Source organism: Macrosteles quadrilineatus, unplaced genomic scaffold (assembly GCF_028750875.1).
Source record: "Macrosteles quadrilineatus isolate MER2022 unplaced genomic scaffold, UCM_ALF_1.0 Scaffold_6__1_contigs__length_79288215, whole genome shotgun sequence".
NCBI classification, from domain to species: domain Eukaryota; kingdom Metazoa; phylum Arthropoda; class Insecta; order Hemiptera; family Cicadellidae; genus Macrosteles; species Macrosteles quadrilineatus.
Window position 1 is genome coordinate 67695613 of NW_026542599.1, and position 15914 is coordinate 67711526.

Consider the following 15914-nt stretch of genomic DNA (forward strand, 5'->3'; position numbering starts at 1 on the left):
TGGCGATGTAGGCCTATCATTTACTTCTATAATACAACCTGGAAATTTAATAATTATTAATTACCAACTACTGTTAAATAATTTATTGTTTCCAACCAAGGCCCCTTCCAATACACAAAGCCACATGGCATTTTATTGAAGCCTGTCAGAAAGCAGAAAGAAGTATCCAGCCATATCCAAAGACCAAAATTCAACTGTCAATTAAATTATAGTTTTAGGTTATGTTTCTGATAGGAAAACGTGTTTATATTCAAATATGTAATCCTTCTATTTTAATATTTACATATCGGTTGCAGAATACTTTGAAACACTTTTTATTCTGACAATCTTACATTTAATAAGCCTAAACATGCCTAAAGTTAAAGCAGAAAAGAAATCAAGAACACACCAAGAAGTTGCCAAGCAAGGTAGGCCTAGGATTTTGTTTTTGGCATAGGCAAGAATAAATAGGCCTAGTTAATAATAATATATGTTTATTAAATATGCATGTTGAAATAAGTGACACACCTATGACATACAAATTTTGATTTTTTATAGGCAAAGGTTATTAATTTATCTTGGCGATATTCAGTACAACAATGTAATTTTTATTAGAAAATTTTCTCATGCGGGAACGCTCACCATCATCTCTGGAGAACCAAATGGTGCCTATTAAAATACAGGGGTTTTGGTAATATAATGCTGCCAGTTCTGCTTAAAAATAAATTTGGATTGCCAATTCTAAGCTAATATACATTATTTTTTATTCTTGAATGGTTTTTATATCCAAACTAAGCCTAGTACGCCTAAGTTTACCTTATGTTTTCATGTTCACTGGAGATAACTTGAATGTTTCTTGTTTTAAAGGTATCCTATTCAACAAAGGATTTGGGCAACACATATTGAAAAACCCATTAGTAATTCAAGGAATGGTAGATAAATCTGCTGTTCGATCCACAGACATTGTCTTGGAAATAGGGCCTGGAACAGGTAACATGACCGTGAGGCTCCTAGAGAAAGCAAAAAAAGTTATCGCCTGTGAAATTGATACAAGGTAACTAGCATAAGTTAGTTTTAATCAATTAATTAATGTGGTTTGTCAGACCTGAGATTTCTCCTCAAACGGGTAAAACTTAGTTCATTTTTTGTTGTTGCAAGTCTCGAATAGGTAAAATAAGTGAATAGGTGATAAACTATGTGATATTAGATGTAGACATTTCATTTCTTCTTAGACTTTAAGTACACTCTGTAACACTCTCAATTTAAAAACTGCTCTGTATGAAAAAGATTTGATTCTTCCAATATTGTAATATATCTACTGGAAATAAACATGTCTTATGTGTACAGCTCGTGATATGTAAGCTAGCACTTGACCAATGCCTACTAGCATCTGGTTCAAAAAATTATGTGCCGTCATGCAAGCTGCGTTAACTGACCCACATGAAGGCGCTCAAGTAGGCCTACATGAAACACGGGTAGGTCAACCCAGTGAGTCGGAAGAAATGTTTGCAGAAATGGTTATGGGACATAGTACCGTACTGTAATTTTCCTCAGTTTAGATGTATGACAAATAAGCTAACCTTTGCATGACTAAGATAAAAGTGTGATTACTTAAGTCTTGGCAATTAGCATCACCTCTTTTTACTGGTCTAATGTATGAATCGTCATTAAAGATAGGATGAAAGCTGTAAGGATGAAGGCCCGAGTGCCGGCTTACATGTTACGAGCTGTAGTGTTGTTTGAAACAATTTAGCCCTCTTAGTTATTTCAGATTCAGGAGCATAGCAAATAATGAAAGATAAAATTTACGGATGTTATAAATATTATTTGTCCAGTGATAGTTTTAAAGTCGAGGGTTTTACGAAGTTTGCTCATAAAACTTTTCTTTCTACTAGGTAGCTAACCTTTTTGGTGCTGCAGGGTAATACTAACCCAAACCCCAAATGGAAGTTTTTCATTCATCGTTCTCATGCTAGAATCAAATATCCTAATTGTAACTCACAACTTTTTTACTAACAACACAAACTGAGGTCATAAAGAATCTTGAACTGTGCCTTTAGGAGTTTATTAAGTCTAAATTAAATCGGCTGTTAAAAAAATTACATATTACTTATCATCATAATACTTTGGATAGGTAATGTATTTTTTAACTATTTAGTATTAAAACTTTGTGTGACAAAAACATATTGCCATGTAATTCCTTTCCGAGACATGAAATCGAAGAATTGGTAGACTAACAATTATCCTTAAGCTTAGAACAAAAGCTTGTTAATGCCAGGTTTTACAAACACTTGTTTTGCAGGTTAGTCGCTGAGCTCCAGAAGCGTGTCCAAGGTACTCCGTACCAGTCTCAGCTGCAGATCTTGGTCGGAGATGTGCTTAAGACGGAACTTCCGTTTTTCAACATCTGCGTGGCTAATATTCCCTACCAGATCTCGTCACCACTGGTGTTCAAGCTGCTCTTACATCGGCCGTTTTTCCGCTGTGCAGTGTTGATGGTTCAGCGAGAGTTTGCCCAGCGTCTTGTCGCCAAGCCAGGAGACAAGCTGTACTGTCGTCTGTCTATCAACACTCAGCTCCTTGCCAGAGTGGATATTTTGATGAAGGTACCGTGGCCTAAGTAGATACACTATGTGCTCGGCACTGAAGTTATCCATTTAAGATTTATTCAAATAGTCGAACCATGTTAGATGTTGCATCATAAATTTTGTTGTATAGAGGTTGGCGGCATCTTTTAACCTTGGATTTGCAGTCCACATAGGCCTGTGCATGGGGTGTCTCTAGCAAATCAAAAAGCAAGATGTAAGCCGGTATACCACAAGGGTGAAATGTACTGATAAGATAAAAAATAGTGGCCCCAAGTACGTAGTTCCACTGAATTACCTGCTAACTACCTAACACAAAATCAGTTTAAAATCCCCTGGAATATGAGGAACAGTATTACTTAACAGCACAAACCTTGATAAGTAGACAAAGTAGGTAAGTGTTAGGCTTGCTTTCAAGGTCTTGGTATCGTTATAAAAATCTCATCAATTAATATATCTACCACAGGTTGGCAAAAACAATTTTCGACCACCGCCCAAGGTTGAATCAAGCGTAGTGCGGATTGAACCCAGAAACCCTCCTCCACCAATCAACTTCAAAGAGTGGGACGGCCTGACGAGAATAGTTTTCGTGCGGAAAAACAAGTCACTTAGAGCAGCTTTCAAACAGAGCGTGGTGTTAACTACGTTGGAAAAGAACTACAAAGCACACTGTTCTTTGAGCAATCAGGTAATATTTTTTTTGAAATTGTACATATAATTTACAGATGTATATTTTAAAGTATAACCATTGACTTCAGGGTACTTAAGTGGACATCCCAAATCTTTCATTCAAATAAAACACAGTCAGTCAAATTATTTACTTCTGTTTGTGCTCATAACATTAAATTGTTGTCTTAAGCTTTTTGTTGGTATTTCTATGTACTATTTCTACTCATTCTTTCATACAATATCTTAACTTGAAGTCTTGTATTAAAGGCGTTATATTTTTTTCCATCTTATTTGATTGTGAAAAGAAAATACTAAACCAAATGTTTTAGCTCAAAGCAATAACATTGTATTTGCAAGGTTTAAGAAGTGTTAAGTAAAACCATAGACAAAAAGAATTAAATATTAAATATAGACCGACAGCAGTGTTGCGGTTAGTTCTGGCATCCATTGTTAGGAGTGCCATATAGTTACGTTGTGTCAAAGTCAAAACATTCTTTATTCATTGTTTTGTAGCGTAAGTACATTGAGCATGCGTCATTTCATAAAACTAATCCTTATAATACAATTTCGGTCAATAAATACAATAATGTCAAAAACACCATCATTTCTGTTGGCAAATATTAAATTTAAGGCCGTTAGTTATTTTAAAACTCATCTAGTGAGTATAATAATGCTCTCTCAACTAGGTGTTCTTTTTTTTTCTTTTAAATTTTGAAAACTCTTGATTTTTGTCTATTATGGTAGAAATGTTGTTTAAAAATTTAGATCCTATATAATTTGGCTTTTTCTCAAACATTTTTAATCTGTGACTTTGCAACCTTTTTTTTTGTTGTTTCTTGTATTATAATGGTGGATCAACTGACCAGTCTCAAATTGTTCTTGATTTTGTTTTCAGTAAACAATAGTTTCATATACGTAAAGACTGAATACCGTCATAATTCTTAATTCTTTAAAATTTTCTTTAACATGGTCAGTTTGTTCTATAGTTAGCATTATTCTGATTGATTTCTTTTGTAGTTTTAATATCTCATACAGATTATTAATATTGGTTGCTCCATAAACATGTATATTGTAGGCTAAATGAGAATGTATCATACCATAATAGACCATTTTGAGAGTTGTCAGATCACAAATATTTGCTAATGTCCTGAGAGCAGACACACCAGAATTCATTTTTGCCAGTACTTTTTCAATGTGGGAGTTCCAACTGAGACTGCTGTCTATATTTAGGCTTAAAAAGGTTGTTTGTCGAACAGGTTCTAAAGATGTATTATCAATTTTTATGTTGGGGAAAGCAATTGTTTTGTTTTTGGTGGAAAAGGTAATATAATGGACGCGTTGCAGAAAGTCAACAGTCCCGGAAGGTCAAATAATTTATACCTGTGCCGCTAGGTCAAAAACTACAATGTTTGCAGTGTCTGTAGATCAAAAATCCCAGTAAGTCAAATAGTACAGTCCGAGCTAAAAACGTGGTCTATGTTAAAGCAATTGACTTATTGGGAATTTGATCTAATGCAACAGCAGTTTTAATATAACGAAATAAGATAAAATATAAGTTCAGTTTCGCTGAGTCAACAGTCCCGGAAGGTCAAAAGTATAATCTGTTAAAAACAACGATAGTCCTCTCGACGCATGACCTCAATAATTTCGTGTTTTGGTGTACTTAAAGTTGTGCTAAAATTTTGAAAATTGGCACAGAGCTTCTTGGTTAGCCCTTCTCGATGACTATTTTGTTGGAACTTTAAACTATTTACCGATCTAATTAATAAAAATTGATATGTATGGTGAAATAGTTTTAAATCGTGATTTCTAACATGAAAAAGTTAGCATGCGAGATGTTTTGTTTGTTTTTGGGTTAGAGAGGTTTTGTCTGTGGCAAAGTTGTAGCCAAAAATGTGATGCGTAAAATATATTTTTTTTGAATTTTTACAATCAGTGGTTCAATAGATAACTTGGGTTGAAGAGGACGGCAAATTTAGCATTTCGCAACGCATGGAAAGAACTACATCGTACGATGCGACTGCTGAGTGGACTTCTAAGAACAAGAAAAAGATGAATATACAGATCACCAGTACATTCATATTATTTATAAAACATCTTTCTGTATTACCAGCTTACATTTTTCACTTATAAGAATACATCATAAACAGGGTGTTAAAAATAAGCGGGGAGATACTTTACCTAGTAATTCCTTGGGTCAAAATAAACAGAAAATCAAGGATAACATTTTTTCCGAAATCGTTTCGTTAACCAGGTATCCACCATTTTGTATTTTTTACATACAAATATTTATCTTTGCACTTTTCCAACCGATGTTTATGAAACTTGGTATGTATGTTAAGGTAGGAGAGACCCATGTTATAACAAAAGATTCATCTCGATTCACCCTAAAATTTTAAATTTAACACTTCAACTACAATATAATATACTTTACTACACCACAATATTTACGTATCACCATAAATCTTTAACAAAATAAAAGTTAACATTTTTAAAATCCAAAGTAAATCAATATAATCTTTCTTTTTTGAAAAATATATTTTAAAAAAGGCGATGGTAAAATAACGACAGGCGAGTTTCGATCTGGGTGTTTCAGGTTTGAATCTAGGAGGATTTAACATTAATTAGGTAACATTAATGTTTAATCCTCCTAGGTTTGAACTGATTGAGAGGAATACATGAAACCGAAGGGGGGAGGTAGCAACAAGTGCACTAGTATTTACTAGTGTCCAATTACAATTTGATGGATTTAACCAAAACCTTTTCTATTTCACTTATTTTCAGCTGTTAAATTTCAAACGATACGTTTTAGCGACATCATTAACGTTATTATCATCATTATCGTTTGGGTTTGCGGCAATGTATTTTTATGAATAAAACCTTTAATTTGATACCAAACTTGACCTCTGCTGCTATTAATTGACTGTATGCACTATTAATTAACAGCTGTGTCTAAGGATTATGTCGGCCTTAGTCACAAACAGGACAACAAGATCGCTCCACTCATCCCACACTCATCTCCATTCATACTTGGCTTAAAATGCATACATTTGTATGGTCGCCATTTCAAAGCAACATGGCTACATTATCAATGACAAACATGGAAAACCTTATACGAGTGTGAGTAAGTCCGAAAACAGAGTAAGTCCGAAAACAACTCTAAAAAACAATAAGCAATAAATTGCAAGAACCGTTGCTTATATCATTGCATTGGGTATACACGTATGTACTGACGTGTATACTCAATGCTTATATCGAACGAATGTACATCGTGAGAATTTCCATTAGTTGTTCCATTTAGTTGTGTGTCCATTAGTATAATATTTTAGTTGACTCTGTTAAAGTCAGCGGAAATTGTGACTGTTATTACCCTTGAAATAATGCTTGTGTAGTACTTTGCAATCCTACCAATGCTTATAGAATCATACGATTACAATTTTCTGGTTAGAATATGTCTCATAGAGTGGTGACTACTGTATCTTTTTGATTTGCTTTTAAAACAGGATCAACAGAGATTTTCCATCGACTTAAACAATACGATACTCTCAAATTGTTCATTGCAATAACAAAATATCACACAGTTTGATGAATATTTGTGTGTAAACCACATACAGTACACCTGTATTCTATCTATTTTACCTTTTATTTTTCCAAGACTATAGAAAATCACGCATTACGTGATCAGTGAAGAAAGGCGATATCCCAAGACAAGGGCGGTCCTAGACATATATTTTGTTGGGGGGGTCACCGGGGGCCTGGGGGGTATGGAATACCCCCCAAAAAGGAGGGGGATCCTGGGGTTCCCCCCGGGAAAAATATATAAATAAATAAATATAGGCTTAAAAGGGTGATCAACTCAAGGAGGCCACCATTGGGTTATCGGAAACGGTAAGAATTAGAGAAAACTTAAAAGGGGGACATTCCTTTATTGTTTGTGGCAATTAAAAATATGATTTTAGTTTTTTGAAATTCAGCCGCCATTTTCCAAAATGGCGGCCAAATTTGAAATTTCTTATAGAACACCCTATATTTTATCATGTTTTCGGATAGAATAGGCAATTTAAAAACTTGTTTAGCCTTGACATTTATTCGATAAACCCACTCGTTTAGGAGTTACAGCCTATGGAAAAATGACTTCCGGTGTACATTTTACATCATGTAGCTCCTAAACAAGTAAGTTTATAGCAAAAATGCGAAGAGTAAAAAAGTCTTACAATTGCATCCCCATTCCAAAAAGACCATAAAATTCATTACAAATATGAATTATATTATTTAAAAAATGGCGGCAAACTTGAAAAGTGGAAAACATTTTATTTTATAGTCTTTAAGGAATGTAGATGCAATTCTAAGACTAATTTACTTTTTCCAATTTTGTTCTAAACTTACTCGTTTTACATTATGTAAAATGTACACCGGAAGTCATTTTTCCATAGGCTGTACTCCTAAACGAGTGGGTTTATCGAAAAAATGTTAAGGCTAAAAAAGTTTTTAAATTGCATATTCTATCCGAAAACATGATAAAAAAACTAAAATCATATTTTTAACTGCCACAAAAAATAAAGGAATGTTCCCCATTTAAAATTTTCTCTAATTCTTACCGTTTCCGATTTTCCAATGGTGGCCTCCTTGAGTTGATCACCCTGTATATATGAATTTGAACGGATGGTGTTTTTGGCCTCTAGGGGCCTCAAAACGAAAAATTAAATCGGTCCCGGGTCCAGGTGTTACCATAAGTACTACGGTAATAGCTTATTCCCTATATGGGAAATTCGCCAAAAACCTAATAGTTATATAGAACAACTAGCTGTTGTACCCGTGCTTTGCAACGGGAAGAGAACACGAAATAGAAACATTTTGATCTTTACATCTGTTGATAAAATAGTTACACATAAACCTTTTAAAGACAAAATTTTACCTTTATGGCCTTAATAGGATAGCTGCCATAAATGTAAAAAAATAATAGTACTGCACCCTGTTGGTAAACCTTGTAACTTTTTAATGCTATGCAATATCATAGAACCAACTTGTGTAGTTGAAACAGCTGACAAAATTCGTTTATTCCTTTTAAATACGATTACTCATAAGGTTAACATGGGAAACTCCAGAGCCATTGGGGCGGAGCCCGAAAGGACTTTTAAGATAAGAATGCTTCTATATGTTAATCGGGAATGTGAACTATCATCATACCAAATTTCAGCCCAATACGTCCAAACTTTCTCATTTATAATATTATATATAGTAGAATATTACATTCAACCAGTTGTTAGTTAAAACAAATTATATGGGACTAAAACAAATCAATGATTACAAAGATTCCTTTAAAAAATAATTTGAACATCCTACTATTTTACTATGCATATTTAATTAATCTGCCATCCTCGTACCGAAGAATTAAATGTATCAATGGTCAGCATTACACATAGTATAAATAAGCCAACCATAAGTATGTATTTGAATTTTCTTCCAAATGCTGAATGTTACAGCTGTTATGTTAAGCAAATAATTATATTGTACTAAAAGCTAGCTAGAAGCATTGACTTATTGGAGAAGGTTAGCATCGGCTGCTAGACTTTTTAAAAACTAAAACTTAATTTATAAAAAACTGGGACACTAATTTTAAATTATGGCTTTGAAATTCCCTAGTTCTCAAAATTGTCTTTCTTTTAACACAAAACTAATGAAAATCCATCGTCTGGTTGATTCAGAATCGTGAAAAACCCCATTTACGTTTTAATAATATATATGATAGTTTGAACAGGTTTCAACCCTTCCGAGGCGTAATACATTTACACAGTTTATATGTAGACTACATTATAACTCATAAAATAGTTCTACAATTAAATGGATCTCCTTTTACAAACGTATATAATAACCAGAAATTTTCAGATCGTCCTTGCGGGTATTTTATGCCACAAATTTTGACGAAAGGCTATACCTATTTACAGTGTTGACCAAACAGTTGGAAAGAAGCATTAATAGATAAGCTATGTACCAAATATGATAATTTTAGCTCTATTCTAATTATGACAAAACACGAAGTAACTAAAAGCGAGTTTTGTTGGTGTAGTAAGCGTTGCAGGAGGTCTACTTTACACTGAATCGACGTTCACTTTTATTGCTTTTGATCTTCCGGCACTGTTGACTCAGCAAAACTGAACTTGTATTTTACCGTATTTCGTTATATTAAAACTGCTGTTGCATTAGGTCAAATTCCCAATAAGTCAATTGCTTTAACATAGACCACGTTTTTAGCTCGGACTGTATCATTTGACTTACTGGGACTTTTGATCTACAGACACTGCAAACATTGTAGTTTTTGATCTAGCGGCACAGGTATAAATTATTTGATCTTCCGGGACTGTTGACTTCCAGCAACATTCCCAATATAATTAGTTTTAGAAATATTCAAAAATAAATTATGCTCAATCAAAAACCTTTGGATATTAATGAGTTCTGAGTTTGCCACAGATTCTATATCCTCCAATTTTTTTCCTAATATCTTTATAAGTTTGAATCATCTGCATATAGAATTATTTTGCTCTCCCTTTGATTTACTAGTGTTTGGTTCAAACCGTTGATGTAGATTAAGAACAATAAGGGGCCCAAAATTGACCCTTGAGGTACACCTGTTTTTATTTTTTCAAGTTTTGATGTTATTCTGTTTTTGTGAGAGTGTGTTACCATAGATAAAACATACTCCCTTAGTAGATTTCCCATCCTTATGGAACAGCTGAAGCCAATTTTATTGTTAGTTCTGTACGGTTTTCTGTAGAGGTCGTGTTTTGTTTACAATTTGTTTCCCGTTATTACAGCCATTTAAAACCTCGTTTAACCAAATAATACGATCTAATCATAAACAATAACTTGTCCCCTAGTTATATAACCAAACAGTAAAGCACAAATCAAGAAATTAACCCTAAAATAATAGAAACAAAGTTTCGTCGACACTAGCGCCTTTGTGTCACGTACATGAACTAGACACGAAAAACGTGCTTCAAAATTTACAATGGGATGAGAAGTCTACTTGTGTTGGTTAGTCTATGGTGTTACTTCTACATATTGAGCTCTGTTTTCTATATATGACTGAAACCAATTATAAGAAATTTTGGTAATTCCCACATTCTTTAGAATTTCCATTTGTGTGTGTGCTGTAACTACATGGCACTCCTAGTGGTGGATGCCAGAACATATGCTACAGCACTGCTGTCTGTCTATATTTAATTATATTTGTCTATGATGAAACATAATAATTGTTACACATGACTAGGTTTATAAATAAAAACATACGTATTTCATTCCCAAAAATGCTGTAGAATATTCTCATCTATCATATTTTAGAAAATGTACAGAGAAAATTAAATTTACAAACTAAACTCTTATGATTTTTTAGGAAATTGCTGCAGATTTTGATATCAAACAGTACGTAGATGACATATTAGCGGAAAGTGGCTTTGCTGAAAAAAGAGCGAGAACCATGGACGTAGACGACTTTCTTATGTAAGTTTCAAACTTCTTCAGCCAGCCAGCTTGAGAAAGATCTAAATCTGAACAATTTTAAAATTCACATTGTACCTGAACATGTTTAAGTAATTTTTCATAACAAAGAAGATATTTTCTTCATAACACCGATCCAAGGTGCGAAGCCACTGTGATTCAGCCTTGCTCTATCCATGCAGGCTGACCAATCCTCCAAGTGCCATCACGGGCAACTATTTGTTTCGTAGTTAACTACCTTGGATTGAATGTCATCCATTTAAATCTCCAATATCTACATCTACCTGTTCAGTAAAACGTATTGAGCAAAGTTAATTGCTTCCATGAGAGGCTATCACAAATATAATACTAGACGGAACTATTTACTTGATTGCATATCTATAAAACTAGAAAAATCTAAAAAAAAGCCTTTTGTTTATAAAAGTCAAGCTTTTTAACAAGCTGCCAAAAGAAGCCTGGACTGTGAACCTAAGCAGATTCAAAATAACTCTGTCAAAGTGGTTAAAAGAAAATGTTTTTTATTCTGTTGACGAATTTTTGGCCTGTGATATTAGTACATTAAGATTTTAACTTATTTAGATAGTGATTTTGTACTTGTAGCTGTTTTTTCAGTGTCTATATCTATATGTCTGTTTTAATTTATTATTTTATATTTGTCCATATTGCACATTTGATGTCTTATAATACTGTATTTGACTTTGTCTATTGCCATGTGCTTAACGACAACAAAATTCTTGATTCTTGATTGAGGCTCATTCCACTTTCTGGAGTCATTTCTTCAGGAGAATGTTCTGAAAATACAATGATTTAAATACGAGAAAATCTAAACTTGTAGCCTATTCATATAATCTTTGATTTGATAGTTTAATTAGTTTCACATAATATTCATTACTTTCCCTTAAGACTATTTAATCTAAAGCTCATACAAATTTAAAAACTAGTTTTTCAGGGTTTTTAATGATGATAGCAGGCTTACCTGAATAGGAACAAGCCCAATGGCACAAGAAACATAAAACTACATATATTCAAAACATTAGACTATTTCACTGTCACTGACAGCATTTTCTACTAACGATGAGCTAGTTTTTCAGGTCTGATAAATTCCTGTTTAAATAAATTTGCCGTGGCTAATTACCTATCTGGCCTTAGAAACTCATTCTTTGTTGAAAATGTAGTCAGTGACAGTGAAATATTATAATGTTTTAAATAGGCTATATGTAAAGTTTTGTTTCATGTGCCAGTTTGCACTCCCTTCCATTCAGGTAAGTAGCTATCATCTCTAAAAATCCTAAAAACCTAGGAAATTGTGCTCTGTTACATCCTTAAATTAAAAAAAAAAACCTAGTTTGTGTTCAGCACGATTGCTTATTTATTTATCTTTTACTGGTTTCAGGGTTCTCCACGCGTTCAACGTCAAAGGCATACACTTTGCTGGTTGTTGAAACAGGTTTTCATCAAATCTTGTACAAAGTAATAGGTTAAGTGACAATAAATAATATATAAAATTTTGAAAACTCATTTCCCTTTCACACATACAACTCTTTGAGCGCTTAATCTAAGACAAGATGTATTTCAGGACATTTATAACTCGGGGACAAAATGCAAGTAAATTTATTTTTCTAAACAAATAACAAAGTTTATACACAGTATAATTACAATAACATGTTATTATGGATAGTTATTATGTCAATTCAGCCGAAATTTAACATATTATGTAGACAATTCTATTTTAAATCAAAAACCTATAATAGGCCTAACACATACGAACCATTTGAATTTTCTAAAAGAAATAAGGCAGTTCAGTTCATTAGATATGAGGTAGGAAATGTTGCATCAAAACAAATTTCAATCAATAGTGACTTGCACGGATGTATTCCAGCCTAAAAAGAAAACCCAGAAAAATGTTATAAATACTATTGCACATCAAGTGTTTTTAAAGTTTAAACATTCTTAAGACACTACAAATCATTCCTTAAGAAATGAACAATTGAATATATCTAAAGGAAAACCCCTGAAAGTTAAAAACGCTTCAAAACTACAAATACAAATTATTAATTAATGTATAAAATTTTCAAACCACACTCAACAAAGTAGGTAGTAACGAGCTTGATCTAAAAGAATTGTCAAGACAAAGAAGTCTACAAATAAATAATTACATGTCTTAAAGCAATTGAGGGCAAGATGCAAAATGTTTACAATCCCAATTGTTGGATCATCAGTTTTTTTTTTAAATTTGGTACATAATAAAATATGGTAATTATTACAGCTTAAGATTTAGTTATCATCTTACTACTGAGATTGGTTGTACAGTGAAAGCTTCTTGGGTTTATAAACCAAATTGCTGGTTCAAGAATACTTGCCAAATGGAATGGAGATTGGGATAAATTCTATTATCAGTGAAATATAGAAGAAATTCTACAACAGAGTGAAATCTAGTACTGCAGCCACTACTGGCTTACCCGTGGCTTAGGCTGCTTATAAACGGGGAAAGTAGACAGAGCCAGATTTACCACTAGGGCCGCAGTGTTTTGTAAAAAAAAACAACTTGTTTTAAAAAGAAAAATTTAATTTTTTTCAGACTTAGAGGTGGGGGATAACGATGTCCCCGTGATAGCGGGAGATGTTTACTATTTTACTGCCATCGCAGGTGATGAACGATGTCCCCGTGATAGCGGGAGATGTTTACTATTTTACTGCCATCGCAGGTGATGAGCGATGTCCCCATGATAGCGGGAGATGTTTACTATTTTACTGCCATTGCAGGTGATGAACGATGTCCCCATGATAGCGGGAGATGTTTACTATTTTACTGCCATTGCAGGTGATGAACGATGTCCCCATGATAGCGGGAGATGTTTACTATTTTACTGCCATTGCAGGTGATGAGCGATGTCCCCATGATAGCGGGAGATGTTTACTATTTTACTGCCATTGCAGGTGATGAACGATGTCCCCATGATAGCGGGAGATGTTTACTATTTTACTGCCATCGCAGGTGATGAACGATGTCCCCGTGATAGCGGGAGATGTTTACTATTTTACTGCCATTGCAGGTGATGAGCGATGTCCCCATGATAGCGGGAGATGTTTACTATTTTACTGCCATCGCAGGTGATGAACGATGTCCCCGTGATAGCGGGAGATGTTTACTATTTTACTGCCATTGCAGGTGATGAGCGATGTCCCCATGATAGCGGGAGATGTTTACTATTTTACTGCCATCGCAGGTGATGAATGATGTCTCCATGATAGCGGGAGATGTTTTATTATTTTTGCCTTGATCGTGGGGAAGTTCCAACTAAGATGCAGAGGCCGCACAGGTTATTTTGCCCTTGCGCCACAAGTACCCAAAATCCGGCACTGAAAGTAGAGACGGCAATTTCCTGCAAGTACTTGGCAGTTGCACTTATCACATACTTACCTTGTTTATATTTTTTAGGGTTTTTTGAGAGGATAGCAGGCTTACCTGAATGGGAAAGAGTCCAAACTGGCACAGGAAACACAAAACAAAACTTTACACTATATACACAAAACATTAGAATATTTCACTGTCACTGACAGCATTTTCAACTAAGGAAGAGAGAGTTTTCTAGATCAAGAAAATGATGATCAAGATGATCTAGAAAACTCTCTCTTCCTTAGTTGAAAATGCTGTCAGTGACAGTGAAATATTCTAATGTTTTGTGTATATAGTGTAAAGTTTTGTTTTGTGTTTCCTGTGCCAGTTTGGACTCTTTCCCATTCAGGTAAGCCTGCTATCCTCTCAAAAAACCCTAAAAAATCTAGGCCCTTGTGCTCTATGCTACACCCTTTACCTTGTTTATAGGGATACTTTCCTTGGTAATTATGTAGTAAGCACAACTGGCTAATAATTGCCATCCCTACTTTTCCGTCTATAAGCCGCCTTACACCGTATTGACATTGTCTTTACACCACTGTACAGACAAGTCAGACTATAGTGATGGACAGTAAGTTTAAAAAACCAGTTTATTTACTTACTTGCAGTTTTTATCATGCATCTTGCATTTAACTAACAGCTTTAATCATATCTTTGATGATGATTCATACATTAGACCAGTAAAATGAGGTGATGCTAATTGCCAAGACTTGAGTATTCACACTTTTAGCTTAGTCAGCCAAAGGTAACCTTATTTATTTGTCATACATTTAAACTGAGGAAAATTACAGTACTATGTCCCATAACTCAGACGCAACTTAATGCTATTACTTTGAGGGCTTAAGTGTACCATTTAACATAGTATGGGTTTCTTTGGGTTTCCAGGGGCCTGTTGTGGATACTGGTCACATAACTGATATTTCGTCAAGTGACTAAAAAAGTACCAAACTATGAAACTGAGTATGCTACTAACAACCAAGGAGTTTGGGAAAATTGTGTCAAGTTCCTACACATGGGAATCAAAGGTTTTAAGGCACCTATCTTGGGAACAAATCAATCTCTTATAATGAACATTTATATGATATAACAAAGAACACATGTGCCTTGTTACAAGGATTACATTGAGAGGGCTCAACATTTCACTATCACTGACAATTTAATTAGGGAAGTTTGAGTTATGTATTTTCCCAAACTCAATCCATTTTTCTTAAAAATGCTGTCAGCAACAATGAAATGTCCTCAGTGTAAAGTGTAAACTGTTATGATATAATGCCAGTATGAACTTTTTTCCATTCTGATAAGCCTGTTAACCCAACAACAACCCATGATATTTGTATAGTTTAGATTAACAAGGCAACTCCAAATAAATTTAAACTATTAATTAAAACTCTTAAGAACAAGAAAATTCTAAGAAATAAATATATCAAAATGCTACAACTCTAGAACATGTTATTTTTTTCTGTTAAGATCACTTATACAGTAGACCCCAACTGACCTCGCAATAACCAATAATCGGATTATTCACCCTCGCTCATAAATAATAAAGATTGTTTTGAGAGTTCGGTTTAACCGTCACTTTCTATGAATCTTTGAATATTTGCTCAGCTTTGAGAACAATAGGGCTACACTAAACTCTACAGGGTATTAATAAGAATACGTTATTTTACATTAATCCTAAGAAATATTGCTTATTGCAGGTTTTTCATAATTGTCCGTAGCATGAGTACATCTAGTCTATTTGTTATCTGTGCGGCAAAGTTATAATAACAGTAAAGTGTGTTGAAATGTGT

At 34.0% G+C, this 15914-nt stretch overlaps 1 protein-coding gene across 1 annotated transcript; it reads left to right on the forward strand.

Moving 5' to 3' along the window:
* The first annotated feature begins 217 nt into the window (after positions 1-217).
* Positions 218-12212, forward strand: LOC128996729 (probable dimethyladenosine transferase). Its single transcript, XM_054422176.1, has 6 exons — positions 218-407; positions 847-1033; positions 2282-2585; positions 3031-3252; positions 10624-10730; positions 12121-12212. Exons 1-6 carry the CDS (start codon positions 350-352, stop codon positions 12167-12169), a joined length of 927 nt encoding a protein of 308 aa, XP_054278151.1. The 5' UTR covers positions 218-349; the 3' UTR covers positions 12170-12212.
* Positions 12213-15914: the final 3702 nt, after the last annotated feature.